This window comes from Daktulosphaira vitifoliae, unplaced genomic scaffold, assembly GCF_025091365.1.
Source record: "Daktulosphaira vitifoliae isolate Bord-2020 unplaced genomic scaffold, ASM2509136v1 Scaffold_1, whole genome shotgun sequence".
NCBI lineage: Eukaryota > Metazoa > Arthropoda > Insecta > Hemiptera > Phylloxeridae > Daktulosphaira > Daktulosphaira vitifoliae.
Genome location: NW_026099572.1, coordinates 32,845,274 through 32,870,257, shown reverse-complemented (window position 1 = coordinate 32,870,257; position 24,984 = coordinate 32,845,274). Strand labels below are relative to the sequence as shown.

The window sequence follows — 24,984 nt, the reverse complement described above, 5'->3', positions numbered from 1 at the left end:
TGTTAGGGTTGAAAATATAATATAATATTTTTATACAAAAATGACACATGCCTCAACACTTTAAAACGTCAAAAAAATAACATTCTAACTTTGAAGTCTTTTGTTCTTTAATAATAAATTGTGAAATTTTTTCTTGAAAAAGTTTTATCACACATCTAGCGTACAAATGTTTTGAATGTACAGTTCAAATACTTATAATTTATTTTATGTATTTATAATGTTATTATAAATTAACTATTTCTAATAAATAGAAAACGTTTATTGAAATTTCAGTATGAGACTAAAATTTAGACTATTTCTAGATAGCAATATAAAACAAACAACCCTCCAACTTTAAACGATTGCCCGTTAAAATGCTATGAAATTGAGTTGAAGTAATCAAAATGTATTTATTTTTATCTTAAAATAAAAACATAACAACATAAAATTGACGACAATCATGAAATGAACAATATTAATATAGTTTTCACAAAAACTAAAAATAATAAATGCAATTTTTCTAAGGATGCAAAATGTTAACAAACATTTTTCAATAGAAAAATTGATTCTGTGCATTTTATAAGATTTCAATAAGAAAAATATTTGTATAATTTTAAATACTAAGAAAATTATAAATTATAGTTTTCAATTAAATAGTTATAATTTCAGTTCTTCAGTTTGTATATCGTTTAAGTTATATTAAGCTTATAAGCAAGTTCACAGTTAATACGTCATATGTCTGGAAATAGCATATAACGTCATAAAATCATATTGATTTCTAGACAAGTAATAGAACCTTAAGATGGCTACATTAATAAATATTAACTACCAAATTAAAAATAAGACTATATATCAAATCAGACTTTTCATAAAAAAAATCTCAAAATTAATTACTATGCAAATGTTTATTTGAATTATTCATTTTAACAATTTAAATGTATCCTTTTTCTACATTAGTATAATACAAATAAACTTCAACTAATTGTAAAAAAAATTCTTAAGATAGATTTTAGGTTTTGAGGCTTTCTATCGTCTAATAAATTAAGATATTATAATGTTTGTCGTCATTAAAGCTCGAGATTTGCGAGTCAACATCTTTAGAAGCAGCTTAACACCAAAGCGTGTCAGCGACTTAATATCCCATGTATCAAATCGTATTTTAATTTTTATTTATTATTAAATATATAATAATGAAATTAATTAAATGTCAACAGCAAATTTGAGCTTATTTTTAAAAAATCGATAAATATTTATTATTCATAAATAATTTACGACAATTTAATTATTTATTTACATACTTGCAATAACAAAAAAGATTATAACGGACTTGTTTTGAACAGAATAGTACAGGGCGGCTTTTTAAAGAACGTAGCCAACACAAATTTGAGTTGAAAATGAAAGCGGTACTAGCCCATTAAATTTTATCATCAAAATCACAACACATTAATAATTATAAGCGAATTGAATTAAATTTATGACACGAAAACTGATAATGAACTTATTACTCTTGTTGATCTACGTATTGCACAGACAACGGTTAAATGAACTGTTGAGACTTCAGCATGTCACTCAGATGGTCGACAGGAGACTCGTTGTAAGCTGGTAGGATAGTGACGGATGGTCGTCAGCCTCTCGGTATTATTTAGAATATGTGTCACCGATCATTACATTAGTGATATAACCACTTTCTGTAGTAAACTATTCACAAATCAGTTGTTTTATAGAACACTCAGTTACGAGCCTATGGAATAATAATGTTGAAACATTATTGAACACTAACATTTTTACAAAAAATAAATTTAAAAAACTTGTTTAATCCTCAGATACTTTTGATGGTTGAAAACCATTGATTGACATTATTTATCTGTACTTCAGGTTAAAAAATCTAAACTAAGTTTAAGTTTATCGCTATATGTGAACCTGTTTAAACAATAATTTAAAAGTATTTTCCATACGTATTTGTTCAACGAATTCAGAGCCTTTTACTCAAAATATGAGTATGTTTAAAAGTGTAACTCTATACGAGGCAGTTAACAAACATCTTCGCAAAGGTCGTTCATCGTGTAATTTGATTCTATGTTTGTTGTCGCTTTTTATACAAAGTTACAAACAGAAGTATTTCAGAAAATACTCAAACTACAATAATTTTATTTTCAAGTTAATATCAAAATGTTCACAGATATGTCACCTAATAAACAAATTTAATAAGTTTAGACAAGTAAATGATTGACACATCATTTACATACATATCAGGATCTGTATTTAAATTACAAAACAAATATGTATAATAATACTTGTTCCAAAACAAAATATGTAGAACAAAAACTTTAGCCAATAATATAACTACTGTTTGGAATGACTCCCAAAAAAAAAAAACAACTGAATGAGCCAATTTTATTAAACCCCTTATATCGTTTAATTTTTAATATATCACAAAACTTTAATTCAATTTTTCTTTGACGATATTATTATTAACATTTTTATAAATAACTAATTTTTTATCGTCAGAACACCTCAGTATAAATAATACAAAATTAGAAATTTGTTTACGGATAAAGGCATCAAAATTATTCTTATACAGTTAATAACTGAAGATATTTATGTATGTGACTACGCTACAAAAAGCATTAGGTATACATAGGCGTACTTCACTGATCTTTTAATAAGTAGAGCGGGAATAACTGTTAGAACATTTTCAAAATAACTCATTTTTTTATATTTCAACCATAGAGTACAAACTTACAACTTTTTACATTGTGTGTGGTGTCACTAATTCCCATAGGACTTAATGTGAGCATTGAACTCTTTTGTCTTGTACTTTCTAAATGCAAAAATCTTAACATTATAAATTTATTTTTTATTTTGAAACTTTTGTAAAATATTTCTAAAACTTTTTAGTTCTTAAAAAAGTTCACATCAGCATATATTTTTACCCGAGCGTATTTGGGTAGTAAAAACTAATTTTTTATTAAACACTATAAATCGTCGGATATTTTTTATAATATCCTTAATCAAAAAGTCTTAGCTGTAGTATTACTAAATGAAATTGAATCATATCGCTTATTAGATATAGTTGAACTTAATATCAAGTAAGCAAAACATACTACGACTAGATAGTTTAAGTCATGACTGTGTGTTAGTGGTTATAAATCGTTAGCTATTATTATCAAGTTTAGAATTACACAATTTTTTCACTCGCTATTTTCAACATTTGAGGAATCTACTATGAGCAACTCTACAGTAGGTCGTTAGCGGTTGTAACCCTAGTTAGCTAAGTCATAAATCATCGTCAACCAGAACCATCTTATCTCATCAGCTCTAAGTCGACTTCTCGTATATCTACATCGATAGAGCTGCTTATATTGTATCAAGTCACATCTCTCCAGTAGGTAAATGTGATTAGTGACACGAGTCTATTATTGATTGAAATTTGGTCAAAGAATATCCTAACACTTGTAAATGATTTAACTCGCAGCTAATCAATTACGTGTCGATGGTTTTTAGATACAACAAAAAAACACACCCATACTTACTGAGATATGCCGTTGTCAGAGTTGTTTGTCCATACAACCGTTAAAAACATTTTCGATGAAATTTGGCGTCGACCAGCAAGCGGAAACACACTCTCCAGCGCGCAATAAAATCATATAAAAATCGGACACAACTACCGGGTAATGCATTTAATGGTAAAATCGTGTATAAAGATGAATACGACTTTGTGTGTTGATATGTAAGAGCGTTTCTTTGGAGACTCGGAATAGTCGCCGCCAAGTCCGAGCAGTCAGTACGGTATACCCTACAACCGCAATTAATCAACTGTAGTTTTGAATCTTATAAAAGTTTTCCTTCGGTATGGTCGTCTGTCGCGGTTCGTTGAAATACAATAATAACAATGACAGTCCTGGCAAGGGGTGACAAAGCTTATATAATAATAATTACTTAGTAATGCAACTCATTCACTATTACCCCAAGAATCGATCATGGAAAATAACTACAAAATGGCATTGTATAATTATAAAGATGACGCGAGCAATTACCATCTGCAAAGAAATGGATGTTATTTTTATTTGAGTATTTTTTAAAAAAATATGTTTCTGCAAAAACTTACTGATATACATGTATATCTTTATCAAATATAAAACAATATTATACCCGTCAATGCCATACTAAGTGCAGAAATGTAGTAGAGAAATCTATTATTTTTAACGACACACCATAAAAAGTATAAAGAAAAAAGTAACATGTGAACTCAATTTTCTAAAAAAATAAATAAATGAAAGCTGTAAATCATATTACACTTGTTTAAAAAATGTAACCAAATAGACTTAAACAAAAATAGTATTAAACGCCTTCTTTGATTATTTAAACTGTTAATTGACCCATGCCTTTTTAAAAGAATAGAAGAGCATTTTTATGACAAATAGATGTTTTTTTTTTTAATTTATTTTTAATTATATTATTCATAATGGTTGTGGATTTTTCAATGCTAACTTATAAAACATTTAATAAGTTAATGAACGCCTATATACATAAATGTGATTTTATTTAGTTCTTTTTATTTTAAAGATAATTCTGATATTCTTGTCGTTTAAGTAAAACATCACGAAATTAATATTCCATTATTAACAACTAGGCTCCACCTCAGACCCGGAATCCTACGAGTCTCACGCGCCGAAAGGCTCTTTGGATAGTCCTCATAAGTAGGCCACTGACTAAAACACACATATATATATATATATATATATATATATATNAAGCAGTTATCTTTAAAACGGTCGAAATTTTAAAACGCTGACAGAAATTTTTCGACCATTGCCAATCATTTTCACGGAGTCTCTTCACCGAATACTTTCGTTGAAAAAAAATGTTTGAAAATCGGAGAACGCTAAATAGTTTTCCCAGAAAAGTGTTTTTCCTTGTTTTATTACTAAATAAGATTTTTTTAGTAAACATGTAACTACTTTGTAAACTGTGTAATATTATTACACAGAAAAACGAAAGGATAAGTTAAATAACGACAGCGGTTGTGTACTTGATGCTCAATATAAAATAGACCATAGTCCATTTCCATTATTAGAGTAAATGTATTTATTTTTTTTCTTTAGTAAAAAACTGCTACTGAAAATGTTCGCTACTTTTGTTATCATCATTATTCCGTATCATCTAAAACAAAGCGGTGAAGTGGCAGTTGACACGTACCTTTGTCCTTTGAAAAGTACAATAATTTATTAAACTTTAATAGTTTTCTTTAACTCATTTTGCTTTATGCTTCTTTTTCAAAAAAAAAAAAAAAAATACTTATTTCAATAAACCACATTGTTTGTAGTGACAACATAAATTGAAAAACAAAATCAAGAAAATAGTTTACTTAAATAAAATAATTTTTAGTTTTCATATAAAAAAACTGATCAACTGATTTGACGAAAAAATAAACGAAAAACTAAAATTTATCAATCAGAATATTTATTTCATTAACTAACTTATTTAGTATATTTTAAAGAGAATGGGGTTACACTGAAATATACTTTTAATATTTATTTATCTATCTATAATTGAAATATATATTATTTTTTACTACAAACATCTAAATAATTAAAAATATTAGCACTAGTTATGCATTTTAATATAGTGAAAAGTGGTAAAATGTCAATAACAGTCTTTTTGATTATTTTCTTCCGGATATAGAACAATAACTAATGAATTTTATGGGCTGTTACTTAAAGTGATATACAAATATACATACTATTTATACTGGTCTGTATCCAAAATGCATCGACACAGCTCAGCAATAAACGGTTTTTATTTGGAATCCTCGTGTAGAAAAAAGTCAAAACCATTGACAGTATAATATACTATCAATGGTGTTGACTTTTTTTAAATATAATATTATTATGTTAAATATGTAATGATAGATAATAATATATGTCTGTTAAGTTCTTTCGATATATGCATTTGCATAAAACGTTTTACTAAATTTAAATATTATACCAATATGTGATGAATGCAGAAAACGAGGACATGTATTTTTTTTATCGTCTATGTTAGAACACTAATAAAACTTACAAGTTTGGCGTTCTATATAAATAGCTCGATATCTCAAATAGTGGTAAGTAGAACGCGTCAATAATAAACTTTTATGAACAATCTTTGGTTGTTGAGTAAAACATTATTTGAAAACAATGTCAACTAATTACCGTATACATTTTAACAGTAAATAAGTGCAAGAAATGTATAAGAATGTAAGTATAACTTATAGTTATACTAAGATAATAACAAGATATATTTTATTATAAAGGGAAAATGAATTTGAGTTTCTGACGAACACCATTTAATTATTAATTATTCTTTTGAGGATATCTGTATTACTTAATACACATTTCGGTTAAATTTTTTCTGTTCAAATTAATAATAATTTTAAATTTAAAAATGCTCCAGCAAAAATTTTATTGGAGATTTTTTTACTAGAAAATAATAATCATCTTTTTAGTATTTTATTAACACTATGATTAGGTTTACAAAAAGACCTTAAATTTGTTTTTTGAATCTAACCCGGTACATGAAATATTAAAAATATTAACTATATCAAAACCATTCTAACTATTGGAGGATTGACAAAATTTTGTTAACTAAACAACTTTTAAATTATTTGGTATTTATATTTATTGTTGTTATTTTCACTTCAACTATTGTTATAAATACTTAAAATTTTATGAATAATTGATTTTTAAAAAATTGTTAAATTTATACTTATAACCTACCTTTTTACATCGAAAGAGGGCTATGATTGTGATTAAGTTGCCGGGCACGCCTACCAGCATGTAGACAACACAACAGATACTTGCAAAAGTTAGAAGAACTGGTGAATAACCTCGAAACAATTCTACATCTAAATCCATTTCCTTTGAAACTTCGCCGGTTATCGAAATATTTTCTCGGTGAGTGATCTCATGCCAACTATTGTTGATGTCTTCAGAAATACTGGAACTCATTCTAAACCAATGCATTTTCAAACTCTTGTCTATTATAAGTTTCATTTATAGAACATCGAAATTCTAACAGTATTGTAGCTACACTTCATGCTTAAACTGAAAAATCATTCTGAATTAATGTCAAATAATGAGTCAAAAATTATACTATATAATAGTCTACATTTAAAATGTATAGTATGTTCAGTGAGTAAGGAAACACGTCAATTGTTACAAACAATGAGAACAATAGAAATCTGATTCCTTAATTACTGAACACCTGCATACATAAATAAGATAAAAAGGAATTTTTTGTACACAATTAAAATTTTTTTATTTAAAATAATTACTTTATTAATAACTTTAAGCTAATGTTAGTTTAGAATTGATTTAAAATAACGTACACGAGTCCTTTGGTTATTTTGGAAATTCAATTAAATCGAATAGAATTCAGTATGAAATTAAGACAATTGAGGGCGTTAAAATTTTTTAGAAAATTATTTGACACTGTCTATAGCTCAATTCAGAATGGGGCGGCATAAAATTACTGTCTAAAGTACGCTTATTATTACAAGTGACAGGCCTGCTATTGTTAATTAACGATTTATTAAATATAACAACCATTTGAAAGATAAATCGTAGGTTTTTATCATTTTGTTTATTTACTGACATAAAGACAAAAAGATATCACTTTAAGTTTATGGAACATACTTAAAACCCAAGTTAAATTTATAATTTCCATTATTAGTAACAGTTAATTTAAACACGTTGTACTAGGTAATGTTTATAATATATTTTCTGAAGTTAAAGGAAACCTTAGATGGAATGTTTTTAAGATGAATTATACTTGAAAACTAACAACTAACATTAGATTGAATTAATATGATCTTTCGAGTATATGTTAACATAAGTACTTTGTTCGTGTCTACATTTATCTGTAAAATATTAATAGAAGAAAAGTGTACTGTAAATCGTTTGATAACTACAAAAATTATAGTTTTAATTAAATTAGCAATCAATTAAGTTATTAATATTAAATTAAAAAAAATATATACATATATATATATATATATATATCGGTGTAAATTTTTAAAATAAACAAATGTTTTTTTAAAAAATACTCATTTTTCTATATATTTTTGACTAATTAAGCTTATTTTATATTTCTTATTTAGCACCAAAGAGACAATAGAGTGTACAGAAAATTAATTATGAGATAGACATAAAAAAATATTAACTGATACAAACAACTAAATTAATACAATAAACTGAAAATAATAAAATAATACAAAATAACACAGGACAAGAGTCATTTTCTTGTTTACAATTTTTATGTGGATTCTGTAAAAATTTAAACACTAATTTGGAATTAGTGATTAGTGAATTGGTGAATTAGATTTGGAATCTGGCTTCAAAATTTTCTTCAAATATAGTTTTTTGAGATAATTATTAATGAGTAAACAAGAGATAATTATAAAAATAAAAGCGTCAAGAAATAAAAAATAATTTATTTTTAACTTCCTTGAAATTATCTCAAGAGTATTTGTCGTTAAAAATATGTAACATTATAAAAATATGTTAGACATAAATTAAGCCAAAAAAAAGTTGAAAATTCAACTTTTTTTAAAATGACATTTAAACTTAATTTTAAAGTTCAGAAAAATTGGATTAACTTGATAGAGCAGTACTAAATTTCGCACAACTCTTATTAAATATTATTTCAGGTAAGTTGAAAAAAAACATTTTTTTACTGAGATAAATTAATTAAAATTAAATCTAACATTTTTACGAATATTACGAGTACGAAGCAACTTTTAGGTCGTTAAAACTATATGGTTGTACGAAGGAACTAACGAACCAATGCCCTTAAGTATTTCTGGACAATTAATACAACCATTTAATATTTTTTACATAAATGACATATCAGTAAAATTATATTTGGAAGAAATAGAGAATACCTAAATTTTGTGCAAGCTTACAAATGATAGTACAATTTTTCATAAACTTAGAGCTGTTTTAAAAAATGAAATTATACATTATTTAAACGGTATGTAGAACTTCTTTGAGAAGAATTTTATATTATGGATGTATACACTAGATTAGGACACAAAATTGTACAAAATATTTGACATACTTCCGGGTTTGAAAGAAAATATTAAAACTCATACTAATACAGAAAATTTAGATTATTTTATTTTAGTTTAGTTTAAATTATAACCCTAAAAATGTTTTTGGATATTTTATATCAAGATTTTTCAAAAAAAATTGTTAAAGATATGATTTTTCAATCCCAGTTTCAAATTAAATATCCAGAAGTTGAACTAGTAAAAATATTTCAAAAAAAATTGATATGACCTATTTTTTAAAACACTAGTTTAAAAAAATATATTAATATTTAATAAATGTTTAATAATTTTTTTAAATTATTTTATTTTATTTGTTTGACTGTTAGTATTACTTGAGTCAGGTATTCACGTTTAATACATACAATTATAATGATTTTATAAGTATCATTAAAGCAGAATAGTAGGCACATTTTTTAATAAGTACTATTGATAAGAACTCAATAATTTATTGGTACAAATAAATATATGAACTTACGACTTTGTTGTCTTATAGTCCATTCAATAGAGTTACTTTATGTGCATAATTTTTTGATTTTAACAAATATTTATTTTTTTTTTTTAGGTAATAAACTATTTTACAATTATACAAAAATGCATTCACGATCAAGGTCTATTTGTAATTTTGTTCATAAATAAATGTATTATAATTTTTTTGGTAACAACAAAAACATACGATAACCGACAAATTGCCGAGATGGAAAAAAATGTACCGAATTCAACGGATGACTTTACACTTCGGCAGCTGCAGCGTGACTACCATGTGGTCTTGAAGTCGCTCTAGTGACTGTCGTTGTAAAAAAAGGGTAAGGACCCCTTGCTTTTCCTCCGCATAACAAATGAGTATGCGCTACATTATTAATAACTTCTAAAATTCGGAAACTTAAAGCAAGAAATGCCAAAAAAATGTATAAAATGACACTTTATGGCTTTAAAAAATATAAATTTCCATTCAACTTGATGAATTTTTACATTATTCATTCTGTTCCTGAGATTATACACATTTTTAAAATCGCTATTCGGGTATATAAAAATTAATTAGCTTATAACTATTTTAAGAATCATTAATTTTTTTTCTTCGTAATACATTTACAAAACTTATGAGATATAAATTTAAAACGCCTCTAAAGCAATAGAAATATAAACTTTCAATGGTTTATATTCAAAATTCATACTAAAAATCAATTGGCTATCCCATTGTTGTGTGTAAACAGAAAATGTTTGCATTTGACACCTATATAAATCAAATTATCACGTTTACAAATTGTGTTATCACTTACTTTCACTTAACTATATTTATATCTTAGCAATCTAAAGATATTTTATATTAACATGAAAATAGATTTTAAATTTATAATTTTAGATCAGTTTTAAAATCTAATTTTTCATTATAAAATTACATTTTTTTCTAAGAGTTTAAAATTATTTTATTTCGATGAAAGTTTCTTAAAAATATTGACAAATTTTAAATAACCATGGGTTTTTCTATGGTTTCTAATTTCCAATCAGTGCACCAAAGAGCATTTAAAATTAATATTATGTACTCAACAAGAAATATTTTTAACTTATAAAATATTTAACAATATTAATAAAAATATAAATCAATTTCTTAATTTTGTATATCGCGATTTGACAATGCCAAATGAAAATATTTTCGATTTTTTATTTAAGTAGAGAAAAATAATTTAAAAATTCTATTGATAGAAATTCGTTAGAAACATTTAATTAACGTTTATAAGAAAAAAATTTAAATAGAAATAATTAAGTGTCGACTGGAATATAATTTCCAATGGCCATCATAGATAGTATTTAAGAATTTATTATGGGTTAGAGAGAATTTTCCTGGCAATTTTCAGAACGTAGATCAGTGACGATTTCATTCCTCCATAACAGGGATGTGGGCGACTTTAAAAAGTCACAGGGTCTCTATTATAAGACTCCTCGTCCGTTGTCGAATAACGTGATTACAGCTAACAATGAAATAGTTTTATCATTCGTAGCAAAAAAACAAAGTAATATTTAATATTAACATAGAAGTATTTAAATTTTTTTGGTCTCGAAAATGTTCATCTAGAATTGTAATGGAATATTTAAAATACTATTACAAGTATCTTTTTTTTAGTTTATTAAAAACTAATAAATCTATTTTTTTTATTTTATTCATAAAAGATATCTTAATAACAATAGATATTTTTTTTATTTTACAAATATTATTTTTAACTGGATAATTATTAAACCGTTTCTAAATAAACATTTATATCATAAAATCTAATGATATTTTAAATTAATAATTATATAACAATCATATTTTCATAAATTGATTTATAATTGAAACTGAACGTCTAAAAACTTATTAGTTTCTAATTGGTTTTTTTTAAATTTAATAGATTCTATGAGAAGATTATTTTATTTAAATATTAAAATAACAAATACCGTATATCCACTAGAAATTTTAAATATTTAAACAGTCGAAAAAAATTAATTAATTAATTACAATTCAGATTATTATTTCTTAAAATTGAATGAAACCGTTTTAAGTTATGTATTTAAACTGGTTGTTTTATTTTCGGAATATTTAACTTATCTAATAAACGTGTTGTTGTCAAACAGCTTCGCAAAAGTTAATAATTAGGTGGGGAGAAGCCTGTCGTGTTCAATGCATTTAACAAATGACAGCCTTACATCACATCAGTTAACAGCATTTCTACCGATCATATTTTATTCGAGTGAATGTAATTGTAGTTTTAACAAAAGTAGACATTTTTATGAATAATAACAATAATAAATCTTCAATTTCGTTTAATGGTGTTTTAACCATTCAAATATATATATATTTCAAATATAAACTTAAATGTTGTTACTAACATGGACTTATTTGAATAAATTATTTAGGTAAGTTCAAATAATTTTAAAATGTCGAATGATTTGCAACAGAAGTTTTTTATGGTCAAATATTCCAATCAATACGCTAATGTTAATATATATCAGTGATGTAAAAAATACAATAAAAATGTTTAATAATGTTAACATTCCTAACATTCAATCCAAATTAGGTTTTATAAAAAATTTACTAACTGGTGAATTTGCCCAGTCCCATATAATTTTAATGCCCAGATAATAATAATAAATTAAATAATTTATATAGTATGTATTTTGAAATAATAATAATAATTATGATCTTAACATATGACGTATACTACATACGATTTATAGATAAGGATACAGATGGATCAATATGTTTTTCTTTTTAAACTGTTGTTTATAGCTAATAAAAACCATAACAACAAAAACAGTAGAAAATTGTAAAAATATACAGAAAATACTCAATTTTAGATTAGATGGTATAAAATAACAGTTATTTTTCTAACAATATACAATTACTTTATGTTAAGCATAAAAACTTTTAGTTCAATAAGTTAGTACATCAGAAAAATAATCTGAACTTTTTAGGTCACTATTGGTAGTGACTATTATATATATATATATTTATGTTATTGTGTATTTTTTTTTTTTTTTTTTTTAAGAGGATGTCCAAGTATTTAAAAATTCAAAATTCAAAAACATTGGGTTAAAAAATTTTTTTTTTATAGTTGTAATTTAGTAATTGAATTTTAAATAGCTCCGATAAGTTGTGCGACAATAAAACATAAATAATTGAAAAAAAAAACGTGTATCTGTAGATCGCAGATTCTGGAGAACAGTTGATTATAATTAGATAATCGCTATGTCAAATTTAACATTTGAAAATAAAGGTTTTATTTGCTTATGTATAAATGTAGATAATGTTATCTGCTTTAATTAATGGATCGATCATCTCTCTACATCCAACTCGTCGTTTAGAATCTGTGAAATGGTTTAATGTGCAAAAATAAGTACTTGGACACTCTCTTAATCAAAAGGTCAATGAGGTATAATTGGGTGAAACTAATATATCATGATATAGTAAACCCAACTTCTTTCGTACCTTATAAATTACTTAAAAATTATAATAATTTAGTATATTTAACTAGACCATTTAAATATTTTATTACACTATTAAAAATTTAAATCACAAGCTTTTATATGTGTGGTATAATATTAATCAATAACTACTCTGAATTTGAAGGATAATTGACTAATAAAAGTATTAATTAAATTATAAGCAATGTTTATATTTATTGTAATATTTTAATATTTATCGTGGTATACTATCTTATAGTCTAAAACTGGACTTCTAACATACCCGTTAGCTTTCACTCCATTCTAAAAGTTATGAGGATGTTAGTTATACTATATAAAAAAATGAAAGAAATATAATTTATTTTATAAATTTCTTTCGGGTATTTAATAATAACTAATTGAAGACTAGAAAATTGTAAAAATGTATTTCATCATTAATATAGAGTGAATATAAAATTCATATTGTAGATACTCCACAAAGTACATGAATACGTTTAATGTTTGTTGCCCTTACACTGTAAATGAACCAGACTAAATTAGTTTATATACAGTGCAATGTATAGATATATGTATTTGTATAGTTTGATGAGTGATCCTTAATATGGAGCTTTTCCCACATAGTTTAGCTACATCAACCACACACTACTCGCCATGTGTATAAAAGGGACTGGCAGCAAATTAACGAAACATCCTATTTTTAAGGTTTTAGTTATTATGAAACAAGATACATTTTTAGGTCATTAAGAATAAAATTATGATACTTAATTATATCTCAATGAAATTCATTTTTACAAAAATGCTGTAAAATTAATTACAGAGTACATTAATTAACAGCAATAACATTGATGCAGTCATATTAATTATTAGACACTATAAACATTATACCTAGGGTATACAAATTTGTTTTGAAGATCCTTATTTTTTTGAGTTCATCCACATCCTTTAAGTAAATTTTAAGTATAAAAATGTATCGAAACCTAAATTTCAGGGAGGCTAAAAAAGAAATAACACACAAAAAATTGTTTAATTAGTACCTACGCCTACGAGTAGCTTAAATACAGACTTGTATGATTTATTTTATAAAAATAATTTATATTAAAATATTAATATTATAATGTTTAACAATATTAGCTAAAAATTGTTCATGTAATAATTTTTAAGAAAACATTTTTAATTGTTTACAATTACAAATAGTTATAGTTGGACACATTTAAAAATGCACGTCGCTTCGCATTAAACCATAAAACGTTTACACACACTATAGGAAATGATTCGAAAATACTCTTATGTCAGTATGATATTTTTAATATAAACACAAGTAGTGTAATTTTGACATTTAAAATGGAAAATTTGCACATAAATATAAAATTTTTATCAACATTTATCAAAACTTTCCCTTACATTGTATGCATTAAAAATTTCCAGTACAAATATATAAGAATTCAGACTATTTTTTTCAAGAGTGCATTAAAAATTAAATATGTAGTTTTTCTTTTAAAAAAAAAATCGTTTTTTTTAATCGTACAATTAATTGAGTTTCTAAATATATTTAAAAAAACATTAAAACGTTTAATATTGAATTTTACATTTTTAATTGTAATAATATTGACCATAATTGATTAGTTATCATTATTTATATTGAAATAAAGATATATATAATAAGATAACAAAAATATTTTATAATTTAAACAAATAAGAAAATCTAAAAAATTCCAGAAATACAAATTATTATCTCATATATACTTTATACTAGCAAACAAAATATAAATAATCTGTTTTATAAGTTAATCGTACTAGCTGATCAAACAACATATATTAATATAAAAGGTTTGCATCTATTAATACTAAAATGTAAGGAAATAGTGAAATTTATAAGATATAATTTAATTTAAATAAGTTGTCCAATAACTATAAGCTTTATCTTATTTAACAATGTCAATTTTTTTAAAACATTACACAAAACTTGTAATCTCATTAATTTATGTATATCTCCATTTTAATAAATATCAAAAGTTGTCACCTCATCAAATATCAACTATTATAAATTATAATATACATATGATAGAAATGGAACTAAAAGTATTATTATTTATTGACGGATTAAATAAAAATTTGATAACTTCATCTTGTAATAGTGGGATCTATATCTGCATAATTTTACTATTTCTTTTACACTAGGCGCTTAGAAAGCTCATATTTAAGTTATTTTCTTAAACCACTGGTATTGTAAACCACTATGGAACTCGATTTATCTATATATTATTATACCTTTTGAAATTTTTAAAATTTTTTTAAATAAGACTTATATATGTGAAAGTAATTTCACTAAAGACAAAATCAATTTAAAAATGTAAAATATTCAGGAAAAAAAAGTTAATGAGATTTTATTACTTTTCATTGTCGTACACCCTTAGACTAATAATTTATAGAATAACAAAAAAAGGAACATTTTCAAATATACTTACTAATTCAGATGTATAATGCGTTGATATTTAGGTTACAAGTTAAAAAAATTTCAGTGAAAATGATAGTATTATATATATATAATGCTTTTATATGTATACAATATACATATAAAATGTATATTATAATATGTATTATTATAATAATGTACACAATGTACATAGTTTATCTCCACGAAAGAATTATTCAATTAAGAAGATTATTTTCCGATTTTTATCAACAATTATTTATTATTAATTTCATCCTCTCTAAACATTTGAACCATGCCCGCATGATAAAGACTGTCAAGTCACAGTTGTAGTTCTATCTAACGAGTGTGAAGAGCATTTTTGATTTTGATTGCGTTTGACCAACAGCTACTGTTACATAGATATTTTAATTTAGTGTATAGAATTTAATAGACTTGGCCTAAGCTAATAAATTTGACTATATATTATATATATATACAGTTTAAATGAGGTAATTATTTTATCAAAGAATATATTTTTGGAAATTTATATTATAGCTAAGTAATGTTCTTAATTTAAAAAAATTACTTATTCATACGTATTATTTATGAAATACGAAATAAATTAAACAAATTATGAATATGTTGAATTAGATATACCCCTAATACATTTTATTTGTATTGAAAATATCACCAATCAAAGATAAATTTATTGTTTATTTTAATTTATTATTTTTAGACATAAATCTTAATAAAAATTAACATTTTATAGATTATTAACAAGTAAATAAGAATAATTCTTTCTTATTCTGGACCTTTAGAAGTGAAAATCATTAATGACAAATTTATACTCTGATGAGGAACTCGGATTTGAACTGTAAGTTGGTTGAACTGGAAAATTTAATAAAATAAAACAAATATTTTGTTTTTATAGATGGGCAAAGAAAAATCAAAAAGTTATGCTTATTGCTGCACTATTGACAGTACTTATTATGTGTGTCGGGATTATTGGCAACAGCTTAACAATTTTAGCTTTAATTAGAAGTCCTCGAATTCGAAACGTCGCATCAACGTTTATTATATGNCGAAACGTGGCATCAACGTTTATTATATGGTACTAATTTTAGCTTTTTAATAATTAACAGATTAGTTTGTATTTTACTCAATTCAATTTCATTTTAAACGTTTATTTGAAGCTTAGGGGCTGCAGACTTGTTATTTTGTATTGCAGTTTTACCGTTTAGTGCATCGAGATTTTTGAACTTCAATTGGACACAATATGCACCATTATGTTCTATGGTGCCTTTTTTCCAATACGGAAACGTCGGCGTGTCATTGCTATTTATTTCAATGATAACAATTAACAGGTAAACTAACTTCTTTATTTATTTTAGCTCAATCAATACTAAGTGTTAATTATAATCTATTATTCTAAGTAACTTTTTTTTGCGTACCTAAATTAAGTAAGAGATACAAAACAAAGCATATAATTTACCTCTTTTACGTTTTTCTTGGATAAATCACCAAAATAGTTGATTAATGCAATATATTAAAAATTGAATTCTATGTATATGTTAGAACAGAAAATATCTCATACATATTTATTTAATTCTCATTGGGTAANAAATATCTCATAAATATTTATTTAATTCTCATTGGGTAAATACCAAGCAGACTTATCTGAGTAATGATTGTGTAATACAAAGTAACAAACTTTGTAAGGCAAGTACATGAAACAATGTTTAAGTTAATGACGATACTATCATACATTTGGAAGACTAACCACGTAGAGAATTAAATTATACGGCCGCTGAAAGACCTGAGATGACAATATAACAATGAAATAAAAGACAATNAGTATAACAATGAAATAAACGACAATGTGGTATAAGCTTTTCCATAGATGTACACAAGCAAACGTTTGACTATAGATTAATAATTGTAGACAGTATACTATACAGTAGTAACTCACTAGTTCAGAGATATAAACAATCTTTAATTTAAGCAAACATTAAATTTAAAGCAAACTGCGCACCTTGATCTTCGACAATAGCGTACAACAATAGCTAATATTTTGAAACATATCGTGAAAACGTGTGTCGATATTGAATTTAAATGACTTTCATTGTTATCACCATCGAAGATGTTTTGTTAATAAAAAAGTACCCATAGCTAATCTCAATACAATTTGAATCGTATATCTATTCATTGACAAATTTAATTAATTAAATATGCATGTACTTTATAACATTGTTCAATCCTATTCAATATAACAGTTTTATAACATGGCATACAAAATTTAACATGTTCAATTTTAAAAGTTATATAAAACTTATAACTTTATAAAAAAACCTAGTTTTTATTTAATAAATATCAAATATTTTACTCTGAATTGATATGATATTTAATACCATTGAAATATAATGAATTATCAGAAAATCATAAATTGTAAAGAACATATGAATTTAAATTTACGGTTTCGACGTAGTTTAAAAATTTGGATTACAATAATTAGTACCATAAATGTACAGTAGTCTTAAATATCTGATTGAACCTGCTAAAAACAATAAACATGAACTTATAACTTTTAAACTATTATAAATTGTAGTTTTACAGGTTTTGTTTTAGTTATTAGATCTCTATAATAGGATAATCATTAATAAATTGTAAAACAAATTTCTTATCTAAAAGCAATTTGACGTTATAATAGTACTGTATGACAGATAGTAAAATATGAATGTGTAGATTTATATAACTGTTTCGACTACCAAAATTAGTTTATTTGTAATTATAAATTTAATTAACAATAGTAAGGCAAACGAAATTGAAGTTAAGAATTTTACTAAAAATTATTTTTATTTATTCCAAAAAATAATTTACGTAANTCATTTATTTCAAAAAATAATTTACGTAATACATTTTATCCTACTACTCGTCTTTAAAGATTGTACATTATTTGTTTTCTCCTTAATGAATGTTTTTTTTACAATTTCTGGATTAAATACTCTGGGCTTAATATTTCCAAACAGTAGCGTCATAGGGTTTTTTCTTGCGACATTCCAAAAATTCTTAGGTATACATAACATTTTTGTACTACATTCCCAAAATATATTTTTATCATATATTAATTTTCAACATGCAGGTTCTATACTTCTATCCCCTCCTATGAGAAAACACGTATAATTAGTTTTGTTTACAGGTATATTATGATAGTGCATACAAATCTGTACAGTAAAATCTATCGACCGATTTGGATTGGTTTCATGATCACGTTTTGCTTAATATTAGCATTTGGTATGCAAGTGCCTACCTTGTTAGGATTATGGGGTGAATTTCATTATGATTAATTTTCTTAAAGAAAAATATTTTTAAGTACAATTTTATTAAATAGATTGTGATTATAGGAAAATTCCAACTGGACCCAAAGCTAGGAACATGTTCTATAACCATTGACAAATGGGGTCGTTCTTCAAAAACTGCATTGTTTATTACAGGATTTGTTATACCTTGTATCGTTATTGTATGCTGTTACACCGGTATCTTTTGGATAATACATAAGTAAGCAAAGTATATTTTTTTTTTTTAATTAAATATTATATAAAATAAAATTTTTGTTTTTAAATAAATAAGGTTTTTGTTACTTTATTAAACCAGAAAACGTTTTTAAACATTTTAGGGATTTTCAATTCTACTTTATTAGTAGTCACAATTTTCCATAAAATATATAATTTTCATACAGTGATAAAATATTTAATTAACTGAGTGATAATATTTAACAATTTTCTTAATTTAAAAATAAAAAATCGTAGACAACTTAATATAAACATATTACTTTTACTTTGACTAAGTATTTATTGGATTATAGAAAATTACTGCACTTCCCTACTATTAATATTATTACTAAGAAGGGTGAAACTATTCAAACAGTATTCGTTTTGATTCAAAGACATGATTAGAATTAATATTATACCCACATGCGTAATGCGGGTTGTTTTTGAATAAAATTCGAACAATTGTAGAGCAGTTGTTAGTCGGGGTTAATATTTATACATAACCTAAGAATAATGTAACACGAAGTAAAAATTCAAAAACTGACTTAAAACTGTTTAAAAATGCAACGGTTAAACTTATTAAGCATGGCAATATAATTTTAATCAAATAAAGTTTGTCTTTGTTTAATCTTATAGTTGACTACAATTTCATAAAAACGACTTTATATTTCATAAAAATTTATGCCCCGTATAAACAAACAAATTGTGTATTAATTCAATTGGTAAACTGTATTTATATCTTAATATAACGTAATATTAAGTATTAATTATTATTGTAGATCTTACGCTGCATCAAATGAATGAAGGGTATACGTCATTCACTTACATATATCTCTAAAAAAATTGCATATTTTGACCATTCTTATGAGAGTATGGGTATATACACCCCTTCTTATGAAAATAAATTTAATGTTAAACATATATTTAGAACGGTAGTAAAAAAAAATCTTTTATACATCGCCCACGAGAAAAAATTCTAAAAACGTCTCTATTGCATATTAACTTTTGTAAAATAAAAATATTAACAAATTAAAAGTTTCTAAATTAATATATTTTTTTTAAACTCTTAAAAAATAATCTAAATGTATTAATAAAAAAACAATTACCTCACTCAATAAAAGTGAATTTCTTAGAGTAATTGTTTATAAATACATATTCAATATCATTTAATAAAATTTCACGATACATCTTAAATTTATTACTGAAATTTGAAATTCAGACTTCATGTCAAAGAATAATAGTAGAAAATTTGGAATTAAAATGCGAAAGACACATTAAAATTAAAAAAAAATGTGAAAAATAAAATTATCTATAATGAAAGGAATATTAAATAAAATCTAACATTTTATGAGGCTTTTATAGTTATTTCTTATTATTTTTTTGCTACAGTTTTTTTATTGAGCCATTATTAAGCTAAAGACGTTTTTAATCTCTGGGACAAACATAATTTAGATCTGTATATTCTACCCTTTTTATAGTGCCCAAAATTATTTACTAAGTAAATGAAAGGATATTTATTTTATAATGGTACTGTCAGCGTTATTGATACTTATAATAAGAACATTTGTTATCTTTATCGTTAATTCATAATGAAATTCGAATATGTAATTTATTATTAATTGTGTGTTTAAAAATTATTTTATAATAATATAAATGGCTAAGCCAACTACCCTTTGATCTTAGGCGATAGACAGAGAAACCATATAAATAATATATATTTAACAAAATTTTCCTTATCTGTGTAATAATATAATAATGAAACAGTTAAATAATGAGATAATTATTATATCATGATTCATTTAAGAAAATGAAAATAAAAATTGTATGCGTTTTATATTTTGTTGCTTAAAAAAGAATATACTAACTATTCCATATGTTGAAATGGCCTATAATAAGAAATAAAAATAAAATATTGCTATATATAGCGCACAAAACTGTCCAAAATACCTATTTATAAATAATTAATACTATAATAATGAAAATAACAATAAAAAAGTATTACCCTACCCGATGCCTATGACAACAAAGTTAAAAATTACATTAATCTGGCATATCATAACTTAATACTAGTTTGCTCTTGTCCTATGTAGCAGAGAACAACTATGTCATCAACAATAATAAACGATTTTGTGTTTAATAAATTACAAATTAAATTTTTCATGGTTTCTCATTAATTTTAGATCGGAAAATCGTATGCAGAAACATCAAATATCTACAAGAAATGATGCAACGATAAAATCTAAGCAGTCAATGAAGAGAAAGCGTAATGAATGGAGAATCACCAAAATGGTGCTAGCCATTTTTCTATCTTTTGTTATATCATACCTACCAATTACAATAATAAAAACAACAGATCCGTTGGTTAATTACCCAGGTAATATATTTGTATACAATTGCATGTTAAGGGGGGCTAGTAGTTTAATTCGATTTGTCAAATTGATTTTTTTTTTTAAGTGTAGGGCTGCAACATTTTATGTCCTTTAGCTGTTGATCTCCCAGTACGATATTTTGTTGGCCATGCTAAACCATTATTTTAAGTAAAAAATAGTTACCAAATTTTATTTAAAAAAATTAGTAAAACGAGAAAAATACTTTTTTAAAATTATAGAATTTATTTTAGATAGCAATACATTTTATAACTTTTTTTATATGTTCCATCTTTATTCTAAAATAAATTATTGGTACAATTAACAGCTTCTTTGAGAAAGGTTTTGACAAAAAAAGTCTAATTTCATATTTGAAAACTGTACGAAAAGTTGATTTAGAGAGTATTCATAAGTAACAAAAAAAATGTTTATAAAGTATTGCATCTAGTCTTATTTTTTTTACACGTTTTTCATTGAAGTAACAAAATAAACTACTTTATCATTTTTCATTATTTCTCCGTAAAAATAACAATATTAAATTATTAAATATTAATTTCATACTATATTTAATTGTTATAATAAATATTTATTAATAAATTATACTTTTAAATCTAAAAACTACTAATCAGGATATAATTAAGGAAATTGGAGTTGGTGTTGCTTATGTAATTATGCACAAATTTCTTAAAATTCAATACTATCTACAGATTTGCATCAACGCGTTTCTTATAATATTGACTGTAATCATTGTCATATCATTTATACTTGTCCCAACTATCCTACGTTCATACTGTGCTACAGTTTTTTTTATTTATACTTTTTAAATCGATTATCCTTTTTTTATTTTACAGGATTTCATTTAGTAGCATATATTACTTTATATGCATCAGCATGTCTCAACCCAATAATTTATGTTATAATGAATAAACAATATAGAAAAGCTTATAAATCGATTTTGACATTCAAATGTGTAACATCAAACAAAACAATTCCTGTTTTCAGAACTCTTTCAAAACGACTACATCCTCATGGTAACTTTTCTACATCATCTGGCATGCAACTGCACTAAATATATTTAAATTTACACGTGCATTAAAGTTTCTTTTCTTCAAATCCTTGCTAAATTTTGATATAATTACTTAATATAGATATTCATTTCGTTGCTATAGTTAAATGTATTATTCTATAAGTTAAAATTGAAGTATTTAATATTGTTAGTACTTTTTACAAAAAGATTATGTATATTTTATAAATAATTAACTTCAAGACTGTTAACCTAATATATAATGAAAGACATTACTTATGACTTGTATATTTACTTATGTAATCTTTATATATTATTTCAGAAATGTTTTATGTAAATTATAATGTATATATTATAAAAACACAATATTTTTTTAAAATAATATTCTTTACCTAATTTCTCATATATTTTAAGAAATATAACTCTAATATGTANTTTTAAATAATATTCTTTACCTAATTTCTCATATATTTTAAGAAATATAACTCTAATATGTAATTCAACGATATTCGTATAAATATATTTTAAAATTTAATTTTATATATTTACAGATCGTTGTCCAGACGAAGGATGTAAAACTGTTGTTTCTCAAGTGTCTATTGCTTTGGAACAACTTAATAACAACACACGTATTTTGGATAATGAATCACACTAGTTTAAAATGTTCTAGTTTACAATCTAGTCAGTGTCGCATGTAGAAAATCAATGACTAATGGCAAAATAAAATGCCCTTTCTATATAGTGCCTTTTTAGAAATTATAATTCATTATCTTTATAACTTACCTATAGTTAATAGATATTCACGAGTTTTATTAAATTTTTTATTATCTAAGTAAAATGTTTTGTTCTGTAATAGNTATTATCTAAGTAAAATGTTTTGTTCTGTAATAGTGGAACAAATCTAATGAATAAAAAATAAATAACACCTAGTTTTTATTAAAACAAAATTAAACTGTTTGTGATCTTAAAATAGAACAATTATGTTTTTTGAAAAATTCAGTTGTTTATTTTGTAATTTATACAATGGGACGGTTATTTGTAAAAATAATGATTATTAATGTAAAAAATTTACTCATAGTAGAATTTTGATTGAAAAAATAGATGGAATATAAATTTAAAAAATGTTAACATTTTAACAAATTTATGTCTATTATAACTCTATTATAAGTACTTTATACTCTTTTTTCCATTCAATTCATTCTAATTCAAAGGTCTACATTTAAAAATCTTTTTATTCTTAACCATTTTTGGTTTTCTCACAACACTGTCATTCCTATCTTTATAGTATTGCATCAATTTAATCAGACAATTTATTAAAGTAAAATAGTTATTTTATGTTATTCCAATATAATTATAATAATTCACATTATTACTACTTAAACTTAAACTTTTTTAAATCAATTTAAAATAAAATTTAATATTTTGAATAATGGAGAACTATTTTATTTATACTTGTCAACAAATATTTAAAGTTATTCTACATAATACAATGATAATTGTAAAAAAAATAAATTATAACATAATTACATTTTGGTTTATAATTCTGCAAATCAAATAGTTACCACATATTTATATTATTTTATTATCGATAGTGAAAGGTCTTAATTTGATTATAAGTTTATTCTATTGTTTAGTATCAACATTTTTACACATGCTATTTAAACACTTACTCTTTATATTTCATGTCACAGAGATACTGAGTGTCTAAAGAATAAATTATAATTAAGCCATTTTATTATATTGATTAGGGCATCAATAAACCCCATGAAAAAACTTTTTTTATTCATTTGGTAATAATTGTTCACTGTTAGATGGTATCCATACATACAAAGTATTTGTATCTCTATCAATTATTTCTTGTCTTCCATTAAATTGCTGAAAACTGTTTGAGTCATCGTTATCACCATGGTCTTGTGTTCGTAAGTTAAGATTTAATGGAGCAGGGACACCATCTGCAGTTATCAGTTGATCAGTTTCATGAGAAAAATTTTCATGAAATTTAACTTCTCCGTCAGTGTTAGTAGACATCTTTTCTTTATCCAAATCTAATTTTGTTATATGAATATTCATATCTGAAGATGTAACTATACCACTGACTTGACCAGCATAACTACTAATTTGAACAGTGTTGGTATTATCTTTTCTATGAACTACTGTATGCCGCCGCATATCTGAGCGTACTCTAAATGCTTTACCACAAGTTTCACATTTATATGGTTTTTCTCCTACAGTTAAAATAAATATTGTATTACACAATAATATTTTTATTAATTATCAATTTTTTTATCATACATTTTTAATTATTAAAGAAAATATGTTGGGTTACCAAAGTATTAACTATTATTTCATTCATTTTTAAAAATAAATTAACTCTAGTTTATACTCATAAACATTATTAACATTTTTGTAACAACTAATTTTTGAAAAAACAAAATTNATTAACATTTTTGTAACAACTAATTTTTGAAAAAACAAAATTCATGTCTACTACATATTAGTTTATCAGTATGGTTTAGTTAATATGAAAATAAATGATTATTACTATTGGAGGGTTTTTATGAAATTATTTCTGAATTTAAAAAATTTTTTATAGAAAAATTTTAACTATTACAAATTATACCAGGCAA

The 24,984-nt window shown here is 24.2% G+C and overlaps 3 protein-coding genes across 6 annotated transcripts in view; 1 reads left to right on the top strand and 2 right to left on the bottom strand.

The window, feature by feature from the left end:
- The window catches only part of LOC126910229 (G-protein coupled receptor moody), a 94,796-nt gene extending 84,985 nt beyond the window's left edge, over nucleotides 1-9,811 (bottom strand). Inside the window, exons 1-2 of one of the 2 annotated variants that reach the window (XM_050692592.1) lie at nucleotides 9,546-9,811; nucleotides 6,738-7,064 (exon numbers count right to left, since the gene is read on the bottom strand). In XM_050692592.1, coding sequence (XP_050548549.1) covers nucleotides 6,738-7,013 — 276 coding nt within the window. In that variant the 5' untranslated portion in view covers nucleotides 7,014-7,064; nucleotides 9,546-9,811. Of the gene's footprint in view, nucleotides 1-6,737; nucleotides 7,065-9,545 lie in introns of those variants that run through there. The other variant, XM_050692593.1, reaches the window with a different exon arrangement.
- A 1,949-nt stretch (nucleotides 9,812-11,760) lies between these two features.
- The window catches only part of LOC126895925 (G-protein coupled receptor moody-like), a 15,077-nt gene continuing 1,853 nt past the window's right edge, over nucleotides 11,761-24,984 (top strand). Inside the window, exons 1-10 of one of the 3 annotated variants that reach the window (XM_050668266.1) lie at nucleotides 11,761-11,959; nucleotides 16,189-16,293; nucleotides 16,351-16,479; nucleotides 16,510-16,530; nucleotides 16,613-16,783; nucleotides 18,616-18,743; nucleotides 18,821-18,974; nucleotides 21,148-21,341; nucleotides 22,185-22,364; nucleotides 22,909-23,176. In XM_050668266.1, the coding sequence (XP_050524223.1) occupies nucleotides 16,253-16,293; nucleotides 16,351-16,479; nucleotides 16,510-16,530; nucleotides 16,613-16,783; nucleotides 18,616-18,743; nucleotides 18,821-18,974; nucleotides 21,148-21,341; nucleotides 22,185-22,364; nucleotides 22,909-23,012 (1,122 nt within the window). In that variant the 5' untranslated portion in view covers nucleotides 11,761-11,959; nucleotides 16,189-16,252 and the 3' untranslated portion in view covers nucleotides 23,013-23,176. The other 2 variants (XM_050668264.1, XM_050668265.1) reach the window with 2 other exon arrangements.
- LOC126895924 (zinc finger protein 678-like) overlaps nucleotides 23,781-24,984 on the bottom strand; it is a 10,068-nt gene continuing 8,864 nt past the window's right edge. The window contains exon 11 of the mRNA XM_050668262.1: nucleotides 23,781-24,582. Coding sequence (XP_050524219.1) covers nucleotides 24,137-24,582 — 446 coding nt within the window. The 3' untranslated portion in view covers nucleotides 23,781-24,136. The remainder of the gene's footprint in view (nucleotides 24,583-24,984) is intronic.